Source organism: Acomys minous (genome assembly GCF_964271855.1).
Source record: "Acomys minous genome assembly, chromosome: 17".
NCBI classification, from domain to species: domain Eukaryota; kingdom Metazoa; phylum Chordata; class Mammalia; order Rodentia; family Muridae; genus Acomys; species Acomys minous.
In genome coordinates, this window is record NC_140500.1 from 34,234,788 (window position 1) to 34,255,618 (window position 20,831).

General features: G+C 38.4%; 1 protein-coding gene across 4 annotated transcripts in view; it reads right to left on the reverse strand.

The window, feature by feature from the left end:
• GRM7 (glutamate metabotropic receptor 7) overlaps positions 1-20,831 on the reverse strand; it is an 861,915-nt gene that overhangs the window by 581,004 nt on the left and 260,080 nt on the right. For all 4 annotated transcript variants that reach the window (XM_084765938.1, XM_084765937.1, XM_084765940.1 and 1 more), the window contains exon 2: positions 128-344. In XM_084765938.1, the coding sequence (XP_084622064.1) occupies positions 128-344 (217 nt within the window). The remainder of the gene's footprint in view (positions 1-127; positions 345-20,831) is intronic.

Consider the following 20,831-nt stretch of genomic DNA (forward strand, 5'->3'; position numbering starts at 1 on the left):
GACATAGGGAATGTAAGATCAAGGGCATGGAGGTGATTATGTATACTGCTTACTTAACATTTCAAGAAAACCCTGTAAGGCACAGGTGTTTGAAGAGGGTAAGTTTGACAACAAAGTCACTTCCTACCTGCCTCTTTGGAAATCTGTGTGAAGGACTCCACACCTTTCTCTCCATAGCTTCCTTCGGATGCGAGTGTAGACACATAATTCCAGCCTAAGGCCTTTACAATGTCTACCATAGCCTGGGCTTGGAAGGAATCAGGTGGGACCACTCGAGAGAAGAAGTCATAGCGCCGATCATCACTGAGTTCAGGAGCCGTGGATGCATAACTAATCTGAGGGATCTGGAATGACAAAAAAATAAATAAATAAAAGATAAACACCATGTGAGAGCACAGCAGGAGGGTGGGGCAGACTCTTGCTCACTTGGGATTAGCCACTTGGGATGAGCAGTTTACAGGATGAATGTTCTGCCCAGTTACACAAGTACACAGCAAACAGATACACCCAGAAGAGGAGACCTTTGTGTTTTCTTGTTCTACTTTCTCTCTTTAAGAAATGGGTCAGGCCAAGGTATCCACAAGAAGAGACTTGATACCCTATGAGCATATACAGGGGGAGGAAATCCCCCTCAGGAACAGTCATAGGGGAGGGGAATAAGGGGAAAATGGGAGGGAGGGAAGAATGGGAGGATAAAAGGGATGGGATAACCATTGAGATGTAACAAGAGTACATTAATAAAAAAAATAAAATAACATTACTTCCTGAAGTAAAAAAAAAAAAAAAAAAGAAAAGAAAAAGAAAAAGAAAAAAAGAAAGAAAGAAAGAAATGGGAATGGAGAGAGCCAACTCCTGACACTATTAACAATACTCTGCTATGCTCACAGACAAGATAGCTTTCCTCTGAGAGTCTCTACCCAGCAGCGGATCCAAAGAGACTCATAGCGAAACATTGGGAAAAGTGTAGGGAATCTTGTGGAAAAGTGGGGAGATGGATAGAAGAACCTCGAGGTGAAAGGAACTCAACAAGAAGACCAATAGAGCCAACTAACCAGGACCCAGAGGGGACTTGCAATGCTGAAGCACCAACCAAAGATCATGCATAGACTAGTCCTAGGCCCCCTACACAGGTATACCGGATGGGCAGTTCAGGCTTCATGTGGGTCCCCTAGTAAGGGGAGCAGGGGCCATCTCTGACATGGACTCAGTTGCCTGTTTTTTAAACACTTCCCCCCTGGCCGGGCTACCTTAACAGACCACAGGGTAAGAAGAGGACATGCTTTGTCCTGTTGCGACTTGGTGAGCTGGGCTGTGTGGGTAGGGGGGTCTGCTTTCTTCAGGAATAGGGGAAGGGGAATGGGGGAAGAGGGAGGGAGGATAGGACTGGGACAAGAAGAGGGAGGGTGTAACATAGACAGGTAAAGCGAATAAATAAATAAATAAATAAATTCATTTTTAAGAAAAGGGAATGAGGCTAGCAAGGGAACACTGGGTAACCATCATGGCAAGCTAAAAGGAGAGACTACATGACTAATCCAAATATTGTAACAGACATAAAACCAATGCACCTAACTGCCTTGTATCTAGAGACAAGAGTATTCAACAGAGGTTATATTTACTCATGGATACCAAAGAGTCTTGAGGACCCACAGGAACATATCAAAGTGAGTTCCATGTGGTGAAGCTATTTCCAAAAGAACATTATAACATAGCCTAGTCTCACACTTAGCCTTGGTACGAGCAGTCCCCTGTGCAAGCCTTCTCGGCCGGTGGGTCTCAACTCCAGCAAAATTAGTTATGAAGTAGCGATGAAATAACTTTATGGTTGGGAGTCACCACAATGTGAGTAACTATAATAATGGGCCTATTGGGCTGGGCCTTAGGAAAGTTGAAAATCACTGCTCAAGTGGTTCTTACATTTTGGAAGGTCTTCTCCAAAGTTTCACACATTCTTCTTGGGTGCTGGGAGACAGCTCTCAGTCCTGTGTGTGTAACTCACAAGGATTTATGATTCCCTTATTTTTACATTGTCATAATAGCTGCTCCTCTTTGCTTTCCTTAATCTATTTATTTGTTTTAAAGAGCTCTAGAGTATCAAGTCTCCGAGCATATAAAGGAGGAGGAAGTCCCCCTCAATCACAGTCATAGGGGAGGGGAGTAAGGGGAAAATGGGAAGGAGGGAGGAATGGGAAGATACAAGGGATGGGATAACCATTGAGATGTAATATGAATAAATTAGTAAAATTTTAAAAAATTTAAAAAGGAGCTCTAGAGCTTGTCCTTAAGAGAACCAAAGTAGGAAGCCATAGAGAACATCAGGTATCAAATTACTCCTCTTTTTTTCTGGTGAGGAACTAATGTTTTAGGATTACTTGAAATTTAGTTACTTCAGTGACTTTGAAGCATTGAGTCTAAGCTAAATTAAAGTGAGGATCTGTAACATATTATATTACATTGTGTTATATTTTATTATTATATTACATAGTATTCTATGTATGACTATTACATATGCATAAAAACACAAACCTACTCACACAGTCTCAAACACCCTAAGGAAAGCTATAAAGCTACTACTGGTGACAAACATGGCTTAGGATCTGACACCAGGATACCTGTGCTAGTTACCTCTGCAAAGCACTCTACCTTCTCCAGTATACCCAACTTGTTCTCTGTCTGACTTCTAGAAGGTAGGTTTCTTAAAAATATATAAATAACATAAGATTAGTAGTACAAATAGTTATGTACAAGAATAGTGAGTGGACTGACAATTATTTTTAATTTTCCCTCATTATGACATTTTAAAAAGATTTTTTTCAGTCTAAAGGTATTTTTAATCTTTGCCTAAATTGATCCAACAGTCCATGTATTTTGCCACAAACGTGCCAAAGTCAATGTCACTTTCACTTTCTGAGTCTAGAAGATCCTATTTGATGTTGACGGTTCATGGTTTTCCATGTTATTTTCTCCTTTTTAAGCATGGTATTTACTGCTTTAAAGATCATCTGCACCAACATTTCAAGTTCAACATTAGCCTCTTCCAGCCCAATAGGCCAGTTTTCCTTATTTCCCTACACATGCTGCAGGTCTTCAACCATTGGCAAGAAGGCTATCTGCCCCAAATGCAAAGCATAAACTAGTGTCAGGAAGCCTCAGAGTCTTCTGTTGAGGTCTTTCCTGAGTAGTTACTCAATTACAGGGCTATCAAGGGCCACTGGGAGTAAAATGGAGGATCAGCAAGATCAGAGCTTGAGTCATTTGTTTACCAGTTTCTCTACATCAATGATTTAGTTGCATCATCAACTGTTCTCACAAGGCAAGGATGTGCATTGTTCAACATGATGCCAGGACAGGGTGGATGTTTCAGGGATTAGGGGATAATTATGAAAATGCAGGATAGAATATCTCCCTAACTAAAGTTATCCATTCTCTATGCTTGACTTTTGTAGTGCTTTGAGTGTGAAGTGTCCCACACAGGCTCATGTATGTTTAATAGTTGGTCTCCAGTTAATGCTACAGTTTGGAACATTTAGCACCTTGGCCTTGTGAAAAGAAGTGCATCGGTAAAGGTGGTTTTTGAAGTGTTTTAGTCTGACCCAACTTCCTGTTCCCCTGCCTGCATGCATGCCTGCCTAACTGCCTGGCCTCTTGGCCTTCCTACCAGAATGGATTCTATTCCCTTCTTGAATTCTAGTCCTAATAACCCTTTACTCTCAAAAGTTTCTTTTGAAAACTCAAAGTACAGTATCAAAGTAACAGAAAAATAACTACTACAATTTCCTAAATTCTCTACAGCACAGGTAAGCTTTCTCCTTTGTGTCCTAAGGCAAGTTAACAGTTTTATATTTATTACAATGATGTCTATTTTAGTAGCAACATTTCTTATACATTAAACTCTTTATAATATACATATCACGTTCTAAGAGTTTCATAGGCAATCTCTCATCTAGGTACTGTGAAGTGTCCTACACTATCATATACTAAATTATACTATGTGGTACTATATTTTTATTAATTTATTTTATAGAATGAGAATGCACTCAGCCACAGCATTCAAACATGACCTTAGAATACATAGTTATAAAATTACTATCTCTACCCAAAACTGAAAACAACTGAACTCTTAATTATGCTAATTTGCAAAATTTTACTAAGATGTTTAATAATAAGCACACAAAAGGAAGGCCAGTAGATTCTTAGAGTCTAAATAGATTTTTGCCTACAGCATTGACTATGGCATCACTGAAATTCAATTTACAGTTAATTCTGAAACAATTGTACAAACAATTTGTTTAAAGACATGGATGATGCTCATACGAACACCTTAACAATTGGGGCTATGTATGTGTTTGTGGTTTGGAGACTTTAACTCTTGGGGAAAGAGAAATATTCACTTTTAGTGCTTCAGGAAAAAACATGGGGGAGCTGGGGTGAATAGAATTTGACAAGATTTTCCTTACAATAAATGAGAATATACAAGGCAAAACACACCCATTAATTTTAATTTAATGAAATGTAGAAGCCTTATGATGATGCACAGATATTGTTCTTGCCTAAATATCTCATTTTCCTTGAAAGAGTGCTAATAAAGATAAACCTAGTCTACTACTCAATTTTCATTCATGTAGCTGCTGAGAAATACCACAATTATAAAATACCATGATGGAAAAGCATATTCTAAATTATCCACCATTTAAAGTTATAAAATTCTTTAAATTCTATAAATTTATAATTTCTATAAATTCTATAAATTTCTTTCCTTATTATCTATCTTTTGACAACAATTGCTGTCTGATGTCCATTCCTACCAGGGTGTATAAGAAGCAAGCCCTGTTTAAGACACACGTTTTCATTCAGGACCATGCATACCTCCTCTTCAAAATTTTACTTACATCAACACTGGGCATATAATGATCCTGGAATAAGGAATTAAAGATCAAATGGATTTCACTTCTGAGATCAAAATGTGTTGCATAGAGATAACCCTCCTGGAAATAGAGATGAAAGAGCAGAGGAATTTCTATAACCCGTGATACATGACGCTGCATATTTACACTATGATGAGGCCTCATGCTCAGCTTCCTGCTTTCAAGCAGATTTTCCGCTTTATGCAGTCATTGTTTTGAGAATACTTGTAATTTTTAATTACAGCACTAAACAAGCATCTTACTCTATTATTCTTTTCTCCTGATAAAAAATCGCCTATCACTCAGAGGAAGGATAGCAGGCTACCAAGAAGAGACTTGATACCCTATGAGTATCAGGGTATATACAGGAGGAAGTCCCCCTCAGTCACAGTCATAGGGAAGGGGAGTAAGGGGAAAATGGGAGGGAGGGAGGAATGGGAGGATACAAGGGAGGGGATAACCATTTAGATGTAATATGAATAAATTAATAAAATAAAATGTAAAAAAAATTGTATAGCTTGTAAAGAAGTTTTAAGATCGAATTAAAATAGCCAGAAATTTCTCTGAAAAAAAAAAAGTCGCCTATCACCAAAGAGTAGTTTTGTTAATGATATGTATCATATAGAAGCTACTGCAACATACTCTGTATAGAATGAAATTTGGGGTAAGTTTTTGCTTTGTCTTAGAATATAGATGATATATCATTGATGGAAAAGGCAAACGATGACAACTAAAACCACAAGGTAATTTTTTTTCCTTTTTAATTATAATTTATTCAGATTATATCCTGGTTGTGCATTACAAGATAATTTTAATTCTTGGCTCTCTAGTTCTGTTTTCTTAAATATTTTTAGAAACTTTGTCTTTGCATTTGAATGCAAATGCATAAATAAAAATACAAATTTTACTTTCTTCCTCCTTACATTTACACTTTCCTCTCTTCTTCTTCTCTCTTCCTCTTCCCCAACTCATTTCTTTCTGCATTTGTACATGTGTGTGTTCTCATAATTCTCTGGAACATGGACATGTACCCTTCGCACACATTGCTAAAAAGTTAAACCTTCACTATTATCAAAACTCGAACTCACATCCTCAGAGCCAATCAAGTCATTGTGGCCATCCATCAGGTTTCATTGCAAATGCTCAAAGATGCACCTTCAAAGTGACAGAATATTTGTGGGTTTTGATGAAATCTCTTCACGTTATTTCAGGCTGACTAACAAGATAGGAAAACCTCTCAAGTGCTTCACTTGTTGCCCTAAGACCTCTCATTAAGCAACTGCCCATCCTTTGCTTCCAGGAGACCGCTACTGTCCCTTATCATATACGCAATACTTCTTCTTCTTCATTTATTGCTACTTGGTGGGGTCAGGGTAGGCACGAGCCATAGCACATATGTGAAGACCAGAAGATAACAGTATAGAACAGGTGTTCTCCTTCGATCTTTACATGCGTGCTGGGGGGGTTGAATTCAAGTCTGGTGGTTTGAGTGTCAAGTGCCATTCTTGTGAGCTGTCTCATTGACCCATATATTTTAATTCATTTAATAATTAGCTTTCCAGTCTTTGGCCAACACTTAACTATATTAGCTTTTATGAGCTCAGAGAGTGTTAAAGCTGTATCAATTCTTGTGTATTCTTTCTTTAAATTGATCTTTTAAAAATACTCTGAGTAATCATATCTGTTTAGTTTGTCTTGGTTTTGGTTTTGGGTTGCTTGTTTGGTGGCTGGTGCTTTTTGTTTGTGTCTTGTTTTGACTTTGATTTTTTTTTCAGCTAAAAAAATAGAAAACTAACAAAGACTCACCACTTCAGTTGTTTGTCAAACATGACCCAAAATCTTATAAACAATGAAGCCTATTGCCATTACTTTTAGTGGCCTCTACACACTTAATGATAAGCCTCTGATACTGAGGACACTATACTTTTTGTTCATAGGACATGAAAAGAATCAAATTGGTATTGACTCAAAGATTTCTTTCTCCTGCCTAACTTTCAGAATCAAGAAGGCACTAGTGAGGCTGCTGAGGGCAAATGTCATCAACAGTCTTACCAAGCTACTATGAGCTACAATAAAAAAAAAACTGGTATAGTAAGATGTGCCCACACATGCAATAGTGGTACAAATTTTAATGATGGTATATATTCACTTCTTGTGGAAACCTGTGCCTTGTACCTTTGGCAACTAAGTCATTATTTGTGAGTTCACAGGCTCCAGTGGAGAATGTATTACCATATTATTATTATGTTATTAAGGAATCATAGTATCAAAGTGTCCTCTAAATTCCACATCTCTCCACCCATAGATTCCTGTAGCCCTCAGACATCATCACAGGAATTTCTTTGTGCAATGGAAGGTAGTTGAGGCAGAAACTAAAAAAAAAAAAAAATGATCAAGTGAAAATGGTTAAGTGAAAGTTCTCAGACATAAAAGGACATTATTTATAAATGTGCCCCTCATTAAGACATGGGCACCACTGGAAGAGAAAGAAAGTATAAAGTCCAATTGTCAGGAAGACTGAACTGAAAGAGTACCTTTGGGACATAACAGGACACCTGCACGCATGAACTCATAATAGCTGGTGATGTCTGGACAAGACTTTTACAAGATCAAGCCAGTCAACATCCCAACATGTACACCTCTTCCTTTATCTGAGGAGCTATTCACAAGTGATGACTTTTGGGGGAGAAGTCAGTTTTCTTTAAGGGTATGACTCCTAGTAGGTCAATCAACTTCTAGTTATATGTTGAACAGACATAATTAATGTGTAACAAACACTGGACTTGAAAGACTATAAAAAAGAAAAACATAAATTTGAAGTGAGATAGACATATGAAGAATGGAAATCGAAGAAGGTAGGAGGAAAAAGAAAATTGAACATGAATTAAAAATATTATATGCACATTTGCACTTTTCATAGAATTAATAAAATATATTACAAAATTTTTATTCATTTCCATTATTTAATCTCAGTAAAATCAAATAATTGTCTCTATGTAGGCTTTGCAGATTGTTTATTAATTTTGTTTCAATATAATTATTATTTTCACTGAAGCATGTATGAGGGCAAATTAATATTTTTATCTATCTTGCTTGTATATACAAATACATTAATTTTGTTTATTTACTATATAACTCATATCCTTGTTAAGCTATTATTAATTTGAATAGCTTTCAATTTATTTTCATGGGATTTCCAAGAAAACAAGTCATATTGTAATTATTTATTATTTTCTATCTTCAGTCTTTTGGGAGGGTTATGTAGAAATGTGTGTGCACATGATCATGTAAGTGTGAAGGTATTCAATGAGTGGTGCAGAGGGCATCAGATGCCCAGGAGATGAAGTTATAGAAAGTTGTGAGCTACCTTCCATGGTGTGAGAAACTGAGCTCAGATCTTTTGAAAGGACAATATGTGTTCCTCCTTGATGCACCATATCTCTGCTCCTATTTGTTTTCTTAATTGAGTCCATCACCTACAAATTTTAGAAAAACAGAAGACATACAGGGAAATTTGATGTTCCCTTTCTTATTCTTCAGTAGTGATCATAAATGAAGAACAAAGCTTATTTTCTAGCACCTAATATGCTTCTTAAGCGTTAAAGACTTTCAACATTGAAAAAAAAAGTCTAAGTCACTTAACCAACATCCTTTCCCTCATACAGAAATCAATCACTTTGTTTAAGAACACTCAATGGAGCTTCGCCCAGTCCCCGTCATAATACACTTTCAAGTTTCATGGAAACACTTACTTCATACTATTAATATAGAAAGTTGGCATAGTAAATCTTGGCTGTCAAATGCACTGGCTCTAGAATCACCAGTCAAGCCACTGGACAGCCCAGCAAGAGATTTTCTCAATCAGGTTATTTGAAGTAGGAATATCTGTGTTAAATGTGGGCACTGTCTGGTAGCAGCCCAGATAAAACACAGATTGAAGAAAGAAACTGTTGTACTTCACTTTCCTTCACTCTTGATGGCAAGTTCACCCATCCTGTTGCTGTGACTGCAAGACTCACCTACTGTTATAAAAACCAGCTTCTTTGGACTTCCAACATAGACTGAATACCAGCAGACCTCTAGGGATAGTCCAGGCCATCAGCATCAGATTAGAACTGCTGAGAGATCCAGTCTAGTGAACTGAGCAACTAAACTATTTTTGACTTCTCTAGTATGAGGAAAAACATTATTGGACTATCCAAACCATATCATGTAAGCCAATTTAACAAAACCCCCTTAATATGCATTCATTTTGCTGATTCTGTTAGCCTAGAAGTACTAGCTAATATAAGCATCTTTACAGGTGGAAATCTAGAAATCCGGGTGAAAGTTCATTATAAATGTAAGAGCACAGCTATTCCGCTTAATGTTGAGCAATTTTTCATATCCTGATTGATCACTTGTATGTCTTTTTGGGGGAATGATCTAATCAAGTCTGTCTATTTTTCTTTCTTTAAAAATATGTTTTGTTAATTTATTCAACTGGGTCATGTGACTTTGTACTATGGTGTGAATTCCTTACATGTCCTTGTGGACTGAACTCTACTATGGTTTGGTCATAGCACCCATAGGCTCACATGTATTATCACTTAGTTCTAAGACTGAGGCACAATTTTGGAATAGTCCAGAAGTTTTTAGACCTGGCTTACCTAGCAGGTGTAGGGCCACAAGAATGTAGATGTGGACTCCAGGATGGCGGTGAGCAGTGTGGACCATGTTTAGAAGCTCCAGTAAACAATTCAGGGAATTGCACGGAATTCTTAACTAGGAACACCAAGCTCCCCACACCACCACAGTGCGAGTACTCCACAGTTAGAAAGGAATAAAATACAGAAAACCTGCATGCCCCTGCACACGAGAGGAGTGCAGACACTCTTGGATCATAGCGGCAGCTGAGGTTGGCAGCTGAGAACCCTCAGGCAGAGGCAATTGGCATGGTGACCAGTGGGAATTGCTGCAGGAGAGGGGATTCTGTGCAAGATTTGGGCCCAGAGCTGACCTCGGTGTGTGGTTTGGGCCCAGTGACCCAAGCTCAACTTGGCACACGGCTCATGCCCTGAGACCCAAACTGGACTCGATGTGTGGTACAGCCCCTGAGACCTAGCTGAGCTTGGTGCACAGATTGGGTCCAGAGACCCTAGCTGAACTTGGAACTTGGTTTGGGCCCTGTGACCCTAGCTGAACTTGGCTCACAGTTCGGGCCCTGAGACCCAAACTGGACTCGGCGCAAGTTTAGGCCCTGAGGCCTTGAGACCCTGGCTGAGCTCAGCGTGCGGTTTGGGCCAGAGACCCTGGTTGGACTGAGTGCTAACTGGACCAAGCACATGAATTGGGCCCCAAGACTCATTTGGGTCCAGAGATATGAACTGGACTCAATGCTCAGGTTGGGTCCACAGACGCTAACTGGACTCAGTGTGTGTGCGGTTTGGGTCCTGTGAGTGACACAAACCTGGACTCTGCAAGCGGTCTGGGTCCTGAAACACTACCCAGAACCACAGACCAGTAGAGCATCAGAGCTCTGAGACTAAGGAAATTACGGGGAGACATGGAGTAGAGTGGCCATCAGACCCCCTCTGCCTGACCTGTGACAGTCCCTGGAGAGCTCTGGTGCTCTGCTTACGCTATGGAATACTACTCAGCTTTTAAAAACAAGGAATTCCCAAAATTTGTGGACAAATGGATTGAACTAGGAATGATCATAATGAGTGAGTTAACCCAGAAGCAGAAAGAGGCAAATGGTATATATTCACTTATATCTAGACACTAGCACAAGGAGCATGTACCATGAAAGTCTTCACTTGCCAGGAAAGTAGGACAGAGGGGGAAGACATCCTAATGGGACTTTAGGTGAGAGAAGCATGGGAGAATGGGGAAATAGAAGGATCCAGAGGGTCCTAGAAACCTACAAGAAGAACATTACGATGGGTGGATCAGGGCCCAGGGGTCTTACTCAAAGTATGGCACCAGCGAAGGACAATACATGCAATAAACTTCGAACCCATACTCAGATCTAGCCAATGGACAGGACATTCTCCACCATTGAGTGGAGAGTGTGGTCTGACTTTCACATGAACTCTGGTGCCTCATATTTGACCATGTCCCCTGGGTGGGGAGACCTGGTGGCACTCAGAGGAAAGATAGGCTACCAAGAAAAGACTTGATACCCTATGAGCATATAAAGGGGGAGGAAGTCCCCCTCAGTCACAGTCATAGTGGAAGGGAGTAAGGGGAAAATGGGATGGTGGAAGAAATGCATAACTAGAGACAGCTTTAAGACTTTACATTATTATTCTGCATCTAATTCCTCTCTCCCTGCTTCCTGTGTGTGGTTAAAATGTTATCTCTCACCTTCCTCTTCCACCTCTTTGGCACCATACCCCTCCTAACATAACAGACTCTCCCCTGAAGCCCTAAGCTAAAATCAACCCTTTGTTCCATAAATTGCTTTGAGCAATGTATCTTATTCCAGCAAGGGAAAAGTAACAGACTTTGTCAGTTAATTATTTCAGGTATTTTATTATAGTCGTAAGAATAGCTTCTGGTTACAGTTATTTTATCAGTATGGCCTAATAATGTTTATTATTAGGCATATAATTATTATTATGACAGTATTTTCTAATGCTCCAGCAGTCAATGAAGACACAGATACCTGTTACATTTTAAAATAGCCTTAGTTAACCTGGGGCTGGGCAGATATTATTCCCCTAAACTACTTCCCATGGTGGGGCAGGTATCCCATACCTGCCCCAATCCCACGCCATCTGCTTCTAATAATTTCTATCAAGCTACCTCCCATTCATAATCCCAAATACTTGCTAATTATCATCATCTGGGCCAAATCTTCTCCACATAACCCATGGCACACACAGCCTTTTTCTTCCTCTCCTGTCCTCTGGTCTCCTCCTATAATTCTCTCTGTCTCCCCAAGACCCAGAACCTTAGCCACTGCCTTTTTTTGGTCAAACAGGTTAGGCTCTTAGGCAAGGGACAGGTGGAGCATAGAGACAGCAAGCAGTAATCAGCATCAAAATACATCAGACCAACCCTCAACAGCTTATTTGCTTGGAACCCCTGTGAACCTCTGTAAGTCTCTGCTTGAACTGGAAAATAATGTCTTCTCTCCTTCCCCGAACCCTGCCCAAACTAAGAAAACTCTGAACAAATGAATGGCAAGAAAAGTCTAGTTCTACATTTCTGGCAGCTGATGCCACCAGCCTTTCTGACATGGCTAGCCTGCCTGAGTGACTACCCAGGGACTTAGCTTTTGACCATACCTGGGCACAGTCTCAGCTCCTTGCTGACACCCCTCTCCTAAGGTCTATAAAAACTCCCTGCCTTAGCCCAGGTACATAACTTTCTCAGTCCCCTTCTTTGTGACTGATGAGCCTGTCTGGGAGCAGTTCTCAATAATCCTGAATTTACATGCTTTTTATTTGGTCTGATCTGGCCCATGTTTGCATCAATGAGGGAGAGAGCAAATACCTATTATAAATAATAAAACTTTCTGTAGCATGCATAGTCCTTATACAATCCCTTCCTATCAGGTTTTCTGTGAACTCCATTGTTTTCTTTGCTTTAGAGGCTTTTCAGTTTGCAGAAATTATATTTGCATAGTTCTGCTTTTGGAGTGTAACAGCTAAAACAATAATGTACCATTATAAAGGCCAAGTTCAAAACGGAGGCGTCTTCTCTAGAATTGCTAAGACACCATCCACGTAAGTAGCTTTGTGACTTATGTCATGTCAAAGGATCAGAGTTTCTGTTGTTCCACAATCTCATTTTAAAAGTATAGGGAACATACTTTTTCATATGAACCTATACACATATGCCTATTCTATATCTTCAATGTAAATAGCTATGCATCAATTCAAGCTTCCAAGTACAAACTCTTTCATCTATTGGAATCTATTTTCCCTAAGGAATCTGTGTTATAATAAACATTTTCTCAAACACCACAGGTTAAAATCTACTTCTGTAAAACTGAATAATTTTAAGTACTAATTAAATTTTATTTGTCTCTCTGGTTAATATATAGCTTGCAAAAACTGTGTTGCTGTTTTGACCTGGATAAGTTCTCCAGCTCTGCACTGTAGAGGCAAGGGCAAAATATTGAATACTCCATAGAGTTCTTACTTTTCCTTTTATTAGTTTTAAATTGAACTCTTATCATCCCTTCAATATAATAGTTAAGAACTAAAACTTGGGCTAGGAAGATGGCTCAGCGCATAAAACATTTGCTGTCTAAGTAAGAGGACCTGAGTTCAAATCACTAATACCCTTGTGGAAAAGGAGAAAAGAGCTGTCTATAGCCATATGGGGCCTATGCACAAAAGATCACTGTTGCTGGCTACCAGGCAACCTGGACCAAGAGATTGGAACTCCAGTTTTAGTGATAGACTGTATCTAAAGGAAATAAGGAAGAGTAATACAAGCTAACTACAGTGCTCTTGTTATTTTTCTGGATATATATACACAAGCACATGCATACACATACATACATACATACATATACATACACAAACACATGGAGACAGACATACAAACAGTCCTCGTTCATCAGCATCACCATCACCAGCAGCAGCAGCACACAGCTAAAAAATTACAGAAAGTGCTCAAGAGTTAAAGTCAAATGCTCTGGAAATGAAAGTCAATTTCAATTATAGTTGTTAGATCTGCTCAGTGTGTCAAAAATTTTAGATGCTTTTATTTCTACTGAGTCTTTACATAAATTTAATTCCGGATATTCAAGACACAACAATGACAACGAAGGACAGAATTCTTTCTTATTACATTTTCTACCCTTTCTTTCTGCAAGTCTAACAAATTCATCCATTGCTATCTATTATTACAACTGCCTGCCCATTTTGTATTATAAATGTATATTTGCAATCTCCTTATTATAGTTATGTCTACATTAATTTTATCTTTATAGGAAAGGAAGCTATGATTAAGACAAACCAACAGGTCTTTCAATCTTTTGTTATCTGCATATATGCAGATATCTATTCTTATTCTGTGCCATGTTGAGGAACAAGACTGTTCATAATAGCTACTTTCTGCTCTAACATTTCCAATTTCTTAGTTGTCTTCACCTTACTAAAACAATGTCTCCTCCAATCTTTATGTCTTCTACTTTGTCTATAATATAACTGTGTATATGTACTTATTATAAATAGAGAATGTATAAATATTAATCAATAAATCATTAGCATAAAATATATTCTTGTAACTTATTAAAGCATACATTATTGTACAGCTCCTACAGGTTTTACTTTTTGTTTGCATTATTTTTAGTTATTTGTGTGGGAATGTATCTGAGTGGGAGTATTTGTACGTTAACGAACGGGCCAATGGAGACCAGGAACCTTAGATTCATGAGAAGCTGAGTGATAGGTGTTGTGAGCCCTCAATGTGGGTGTAGAGGTAACCCCTGCAGTGGCTTATAACATTCACTGTTCTTATGTAAGTGAAGCACAGGTTCTGTTTTGAAAGAAACTCAGTCTTCTCTGCTGAGAAATCTTCAGGTCACTAGATATTTCTCTGTGAATGTTCACAGAAATATCACTATGAATATCCTCAATCTGATACAACTGATCTACGAGAGGTGGTGTATATGTTTCCACACGAGCCTGTTGGCATGCATGTACTCCAAGCCTTTATAAAGAGTTTTGTTTCTCTTCCTGGAGCTTAGATCTACTTCTCAATTTAGATGAATCTGACTCATGTTGTTTACAGTATCATATTAACCCATACTATGTTACAAAACACAGTCAAACAGATCTTGGAACAATCCCTGTTGTTTTACACATACAGTGGAATAAAGATAATCAAGACCCTAAAGAATTCCATATATATATGTGTGTGTGTGTATGTGTGTGTGTGTGTGTGTGTGTGTGTGTGTGTGTGTGTGTGTCCTCCCTAGGCTCAGTAATCATTGTCAAAGATGAAAAAGGGTACAGGCCCAAGGAGGTAGATGACTACAAGAAGACATTTTTAATGTGGACTCAGCAGGGCAGATGCACATGTGAACTCACAATTAAACCCGTGTCTGCCTATCCCAAACCAAATCCAATCTTGGGCATGATATTTATACCCCAAGCTACGGAGTTATTGGAAACTATTAGCTGCTTAGAGAAGAAGTAGTGTTCACTAAGAGTGTAGTTCTGAGTAACTCAGTCATGCTCCATCGGAAGATGACACATCCAACCATGTTTGAGCAGCACAAGTTAGTCTGGAAGGAGGGAGGAGAGGAAAAAAACTGGAAGAGTGAAAAATGGGGAGAACCTGGGTAGAATTTCACCTCACGATGGCCTCCTGAGAAATCTCTCTCCCTCTCTCTCTCTCTCTCTCTCTCTCTCTCTCTCTCTTTCTCTCTCTCTCCCTCCCTCCCTCCCTCATGCATATATATGGTTGTGTATATCTTCACAAAAATAACAAAAAAATAAAATTCAGTCATAACCTCAATGATATCTTCCAAGTAAGCTGACACTGATGATGAAATGAAAAATGAGTTGCATGTAAGTAACTTTGAGTACAATTTGTTCTCATTTATATTGAGATAAATAAGCTTTTGAGAAGATTTCTGAACAATATGAAATGAACAGGTACCAAATGCATCAGTAAAAGGGTGCATTTCTCAAGTCATCGGCTGCAACACTTCTTACATCCATGCCTTCCACTTAAGAGAAAAATTTCAGTAAATGTTCTCCTTAATTTAACCTTTTATTCTTCAAATACACATGTATGCTTCAACAAATACCACTTGAAAGGAAAAACAAAACCAGCAGAAACCACTGTTTAGCGTAATTAAGCTGGGAATTTGGTTTTCAATGTTTTGTTTAAAAATGTTTTTAGATGTATTGTTTTATTTTAGTTGCATGAGTGTTTTGCGAGTGTGTGTGTGTGCATGTGTGTGTGTGCACATGTGTGTGTGCATGTGCATGTGCGTGTGCGTGTGCGTGTGTGTGTGTGTGTGTGTGTGTGTGTGTGTGTGTGTGTGTTTACTGTGTGTGTTCCTGGTGCTCTCAGAGGGTTCAGGGTCTGGAGTTATGAAGAGTTGTCAGCCACTATGTGGTAGATAGGAACCAAACCTCTCTTCTACAAGAATCAGGCCACTTACATGCTGAGCCATTTCTCCAGCTCTGATATTGAAAACTGAAAACTTAAATAACTCACTTTATACATGCATTAGTGAACACTTTCAAAACACCACAAAAAAAGTGACTAGAGCATTTGAATTATTTTGATATTGACTGATGATGAAGAGATAATGTAACCTCAGTTAGCATCATGCATCATCACTAGGAGGTGCTCTCAGTTCTTGTTCACGGTTCATTATTGCTCTGGGAAACAATGGCTTACTGGAAGGCTAATTGACAATTAGGTTTTGCCCTTGAAACTTTTCTGTTTTGTGGCATAAATCTTCACAATTATAATTAACTGATTATGTGCATTACAATCTGTTTATTATTCTCCCTCTTTCTTGAGTACACTTAACCTTATAGAGGGCAAGGCCCCTGTTTATCACCCCTTCCTCACTGGATAGCATCCTCCTGAAAGAGAATTGCAACAGGATTTGTCTTTCTTGAATGATTAGAGAGAAAATAAATGACAAGAATAACACTGAGAGAACAAGTACTGTTGCTATGTTCCAAATACCAATGGTTCCTGTGGCCAGAGGGTTGCATAGTACCAGGAGTTTCTGGTCCCTGGAGGGCAGGCCATAGGAAAAAAAATACTTTTTCTCTCCATTTCTTCTTCCTGGAAATTTTTCTTGAGATTTCTTTTCTTCTTGATAGAATGCAAAACAAGCAAATCTAGCTTGTAAATTAAGGAACAAAGAGATGGAGTGTGGTATTTGGTAGTCTCCTCCTCTTGTTCCCCCTTAAGTCTTTGTCTTACCTATGAAGGGCAGGTATGTGTTATGGTGGCTCCAGGGTCCCTCTATCTCTACTCAGTCTTGGGTTTCATTGGGTTTGTTTTTTAAAGTAGGATGGGCCTATTCTCCTTAGCACCTAAGAAACAAAGTCATCAGATTTCAACAGAAAATACGGTCTTGGGAATCCTGGGTCCACACTGCTAGTTAAACGTTTTTACTTTATGCTAGTATTGTTACTCTAAAGTCAAAATTAAAAAGAATAAAATAAAAATGTGATATATGAGCATTTTAGAGAAAATAACTGTCATACATAAAATATAAAAAAGTCAAATATTATGAGTTTGTGATATAGTTCTATTTTCTTAGTGTTGATAAAACTTAGCCCTTTCAAACTTAATTCTATCCCACAATTTCTACGTAATAACAACTACTAAACAAACTGATCCCAGCTTGGAAACAAACCCTGTAGACCTTATTTGATTTTTAACATTGGTTAAAGTAGCTCAAGATTCATGTGGAGATGTACTTCTCATTACATTAATGTACATGTTTTGAAACTTCAAATGGGCGTGGATTACTCCAGCACAAACTTAATTCTCACCACAGCACATTACAAAGTTTTTATCTGGGGAAGTACAGTTGCACTTGCCCAAAATACAATGGAGAGAGGCAGGTTTGAGTGAATTTTGGTCCCTGAACATCAACCTTTGTTCTCTGACAATCTATCCTTCCTCTTAACAAAATAAGGGCAGTGCCTTTGACAAGGTCAGTCATCTGGGGAACATCTTACTTCTGGAAATTTGAATGAGGCCTCTTTGTTCCTGGAGACTCATAGCCAGGGAAGGCAATACAAAATGTAAGAATACTCTTTCCAGAGGGCAGTTTCCACAAACGTTGTAAAAGGCAATTTTTGGAAGTATCATGTGCAATTAAGATAATGTGCCAGTGTACCTGTAGAGATATTAATGAACTCCCAGTGGGGCATTATGAAGTTCACAGTCAGCAGTAATTTTGCTTTTACTTCTTATTAAGCTTTATTGATATGGATCCCCCAAAAAAGGAAAAAAATGGTTGAATAATCCTTTCAGGCTTATTCCTTGAAGCATCACTTCTTTCAATTTATAATTATATCCTCTACAGATACCATCTTTTCTCAGATTAGGACAGCTAGGCTACCATTCTGAGTTTGTGCAGTGTTTATGTCCAAGTACTGGAAGATTACTACAGCTTTTCATCTAGTTCTAACTTAAATTCTATACAACTGCACTCATGATAAATATCATGGTCGGATTTCCCATTCCTTTTCCTCTCAATATTTAGGTCTTCAATTATAAATCATTAATGACCTTCAATATTTGCTTGGCTGAAGTTTATCCTCTTAAGGCCCTAGAAGTTTTGTTGGGGTGGGACCTGTAAATCATGATAGTCTACACAACATGTATAGAAGTATTGTCATTGTTGCCTTTGTGATTTTCTAAGTCCAGAGATGGATTTTGGTGATATGAATATATAACCCCTAATTTCTTTCTATAACTTTGATGATTAAAAACATTACTAAAATATTCACTCTTTGTCCACATAGCAACCATTTCTTTTCTTTGATTACATATCTCTAGCTTTAATTGAGGACCATTCCCCCAACTCCACCTTGATACATCCTTATTTCTAGCCATATTTAGAAAATTCAGAATCCCATTGTTGACACAAGTCAGCCTATTCTGAACCAGGTGAACAATGCCTAGACAAATGGGAAGTGTACTTTTTGTTTGTTTGTTTGTTTTTCAGGACTGCCCAGAAAGAAATGCAACAAGGCTATATTGACTGATGAAAAAGGTGCAATACTAAGATTTTTGACAGAGTAATTGGAGACAACACAGGTGTCACATGTAGCTCAAAGCTGGGGGAAATGTGAGGCTCAAAGCCAGAGGTAAAATGGCTCCTAGATCTGGAACTAGACAGATGGCCCAGCTGCACAGATGCTTCCAACTTTTTTGGAAGACCTAAGTCCTGTTTCCAGCACACACGTTATGTGACTTACAATCATGTGTAACTACAGCATCAGAGGGTTTGAAACTCTTCTCTGCCCACTGCAGGCACTGCACACATGTAGTATCCATGCAGAGAGAGAGAGAGAGAGAGAGAGAGAGAGAGAGAGAGAGGGAGGGAGGGAGAGAGAGAGAGAGACAGAGACAGAGAGAGAGACAGAGAGAGAAGAAATAGATAGACAGATGAATGGATGGTCAGGCAGGCAAGCAGGCATGCACATACCTTTCTAAATAAATACAAATTTAAAATAAATAAATAAAACAACACCCAGAGTTTATTGTATAATATAATTCTATTATAAGATTAAAAATTAAGAAAAAAAAGGAATGAGGAATATAAGCTTTAAAAGCAACAATAGCTATATATCAAGCTAAGCACATTACCCAGGACCACCTTTCTACTCATGAAATGGGTCAACCATATGACCCCAAGATTCACACCAAGATAAAATGTTACAAAGAGAAAATTACACATCTTCCACTTACATACTCAACTGTGTCACTGGCTGCCATAAACTCTGTATTTGCACTTCTTCAATGACTGTCTGTGCAGCGTGAAACAGGTTCTCTTGGGATTGGGCAGGTCCTAGTCATAGCACGTAGTATGTCTATAACTCACATAGTACTCAATATAAGCACCTTGAGGTTCTTTTTTTCCCCCAATGTGGCACTACCTACATCATGGGCATTCTAGAGATGTGGAAAAAAGAGGAACAAAGTTATATTTTTGAAAATGGTGTTTCTTTTTGTCTCAGATTTCCATAGACAACCACAATACAAAGAAACAAAACCTATTCAAAGCAATGATAACTCTTGTGTTCTTTATATTAGACATGACTGTATGCTTGATCCCGTTCATGTCTCAAGACTAGAGGTCCATGAGTAGCAATTTGGTGCACTAGACATTGAATGTTGAATTTAAGACTGTCACCAGTAATGTCAATGTCAAGTGGTCAGAATTTCTTACTCCCTTGCACTTCCATGGGAGGTGTACAGAGGAGCATCCCCAAACCAATATTTTCTAGATGCTAGTCATAGCTTGTTCACTAGTCATCAGAACTGTAATGTGTCTTGGAACTGAAGAGACAGGTCAGTGATAAATAGTATGCATCCCATGCCCTGATCTGATTCTTATACCATAGGGAGTTTGGCGAGGCAATCATAGGGAAATGCAAAATACTCCGCTGTGAGTATAGGGTGAGAGGATATGAGTGAGCAACATGACGTCATTTGAAAATTATCTGGCTGAAATTTACAGGACAATTGCACAATTTCATTCATGACACCAAAGTTACAAACTATAAATGAAAAAGCTGTTACTCATGCCTTATAGACTCTACTTTCTACATTGCCCTTTCTACTGTGTTTACTTTCCAGCTGTCAGCCCCTTGTATTTCTTGCCTTCTTTTGTCACCTAGGCTCTAAAGGAATGTTTGTAGCAACACATTAAAATGTGGAGTCTATTGTGACGATACATCTAAGAACGTTTTAAACCCAAGAGTTGATATTTAACAGCACCCAAACGATTCTGTGAGGACTACCACTAGCTTTATAAGTTGATTTATATAAAAAGTAATCTTGACCCAGTGTTTCAACGCTGGTTGAAAACGGAGTGACATAGTTAACTCACTATTCTAACCTACTTCATGGAGCAATGTGTGTCAATTCCAGTTTTCAAAAAGTTAGTAGGTGACAAAATGTGTCTCACAAAAGTACAATCAAATGCCATGTAACCTTGGGATCAGAAAGAGCCATGGTCAGGTTGATTCATTTCAAATAGGATAAGAGGTGTCCATATTACAGAAGAGAAATGCAAGTATGTATTAATCCTTATATTATTAAAAATGGCATATTCGTTAGAGTTACTTATTCATTAAATTCCTCTCTTACAAAAATAAATTGCTTTCTTATTAGCTTGGTTTTTGCTTTGAAATATTCATAATGTAAGCAAGCAAAATCTCTTGTCTGTTAATATAAGAAAGGTAGGTCATAAGACATTATGAT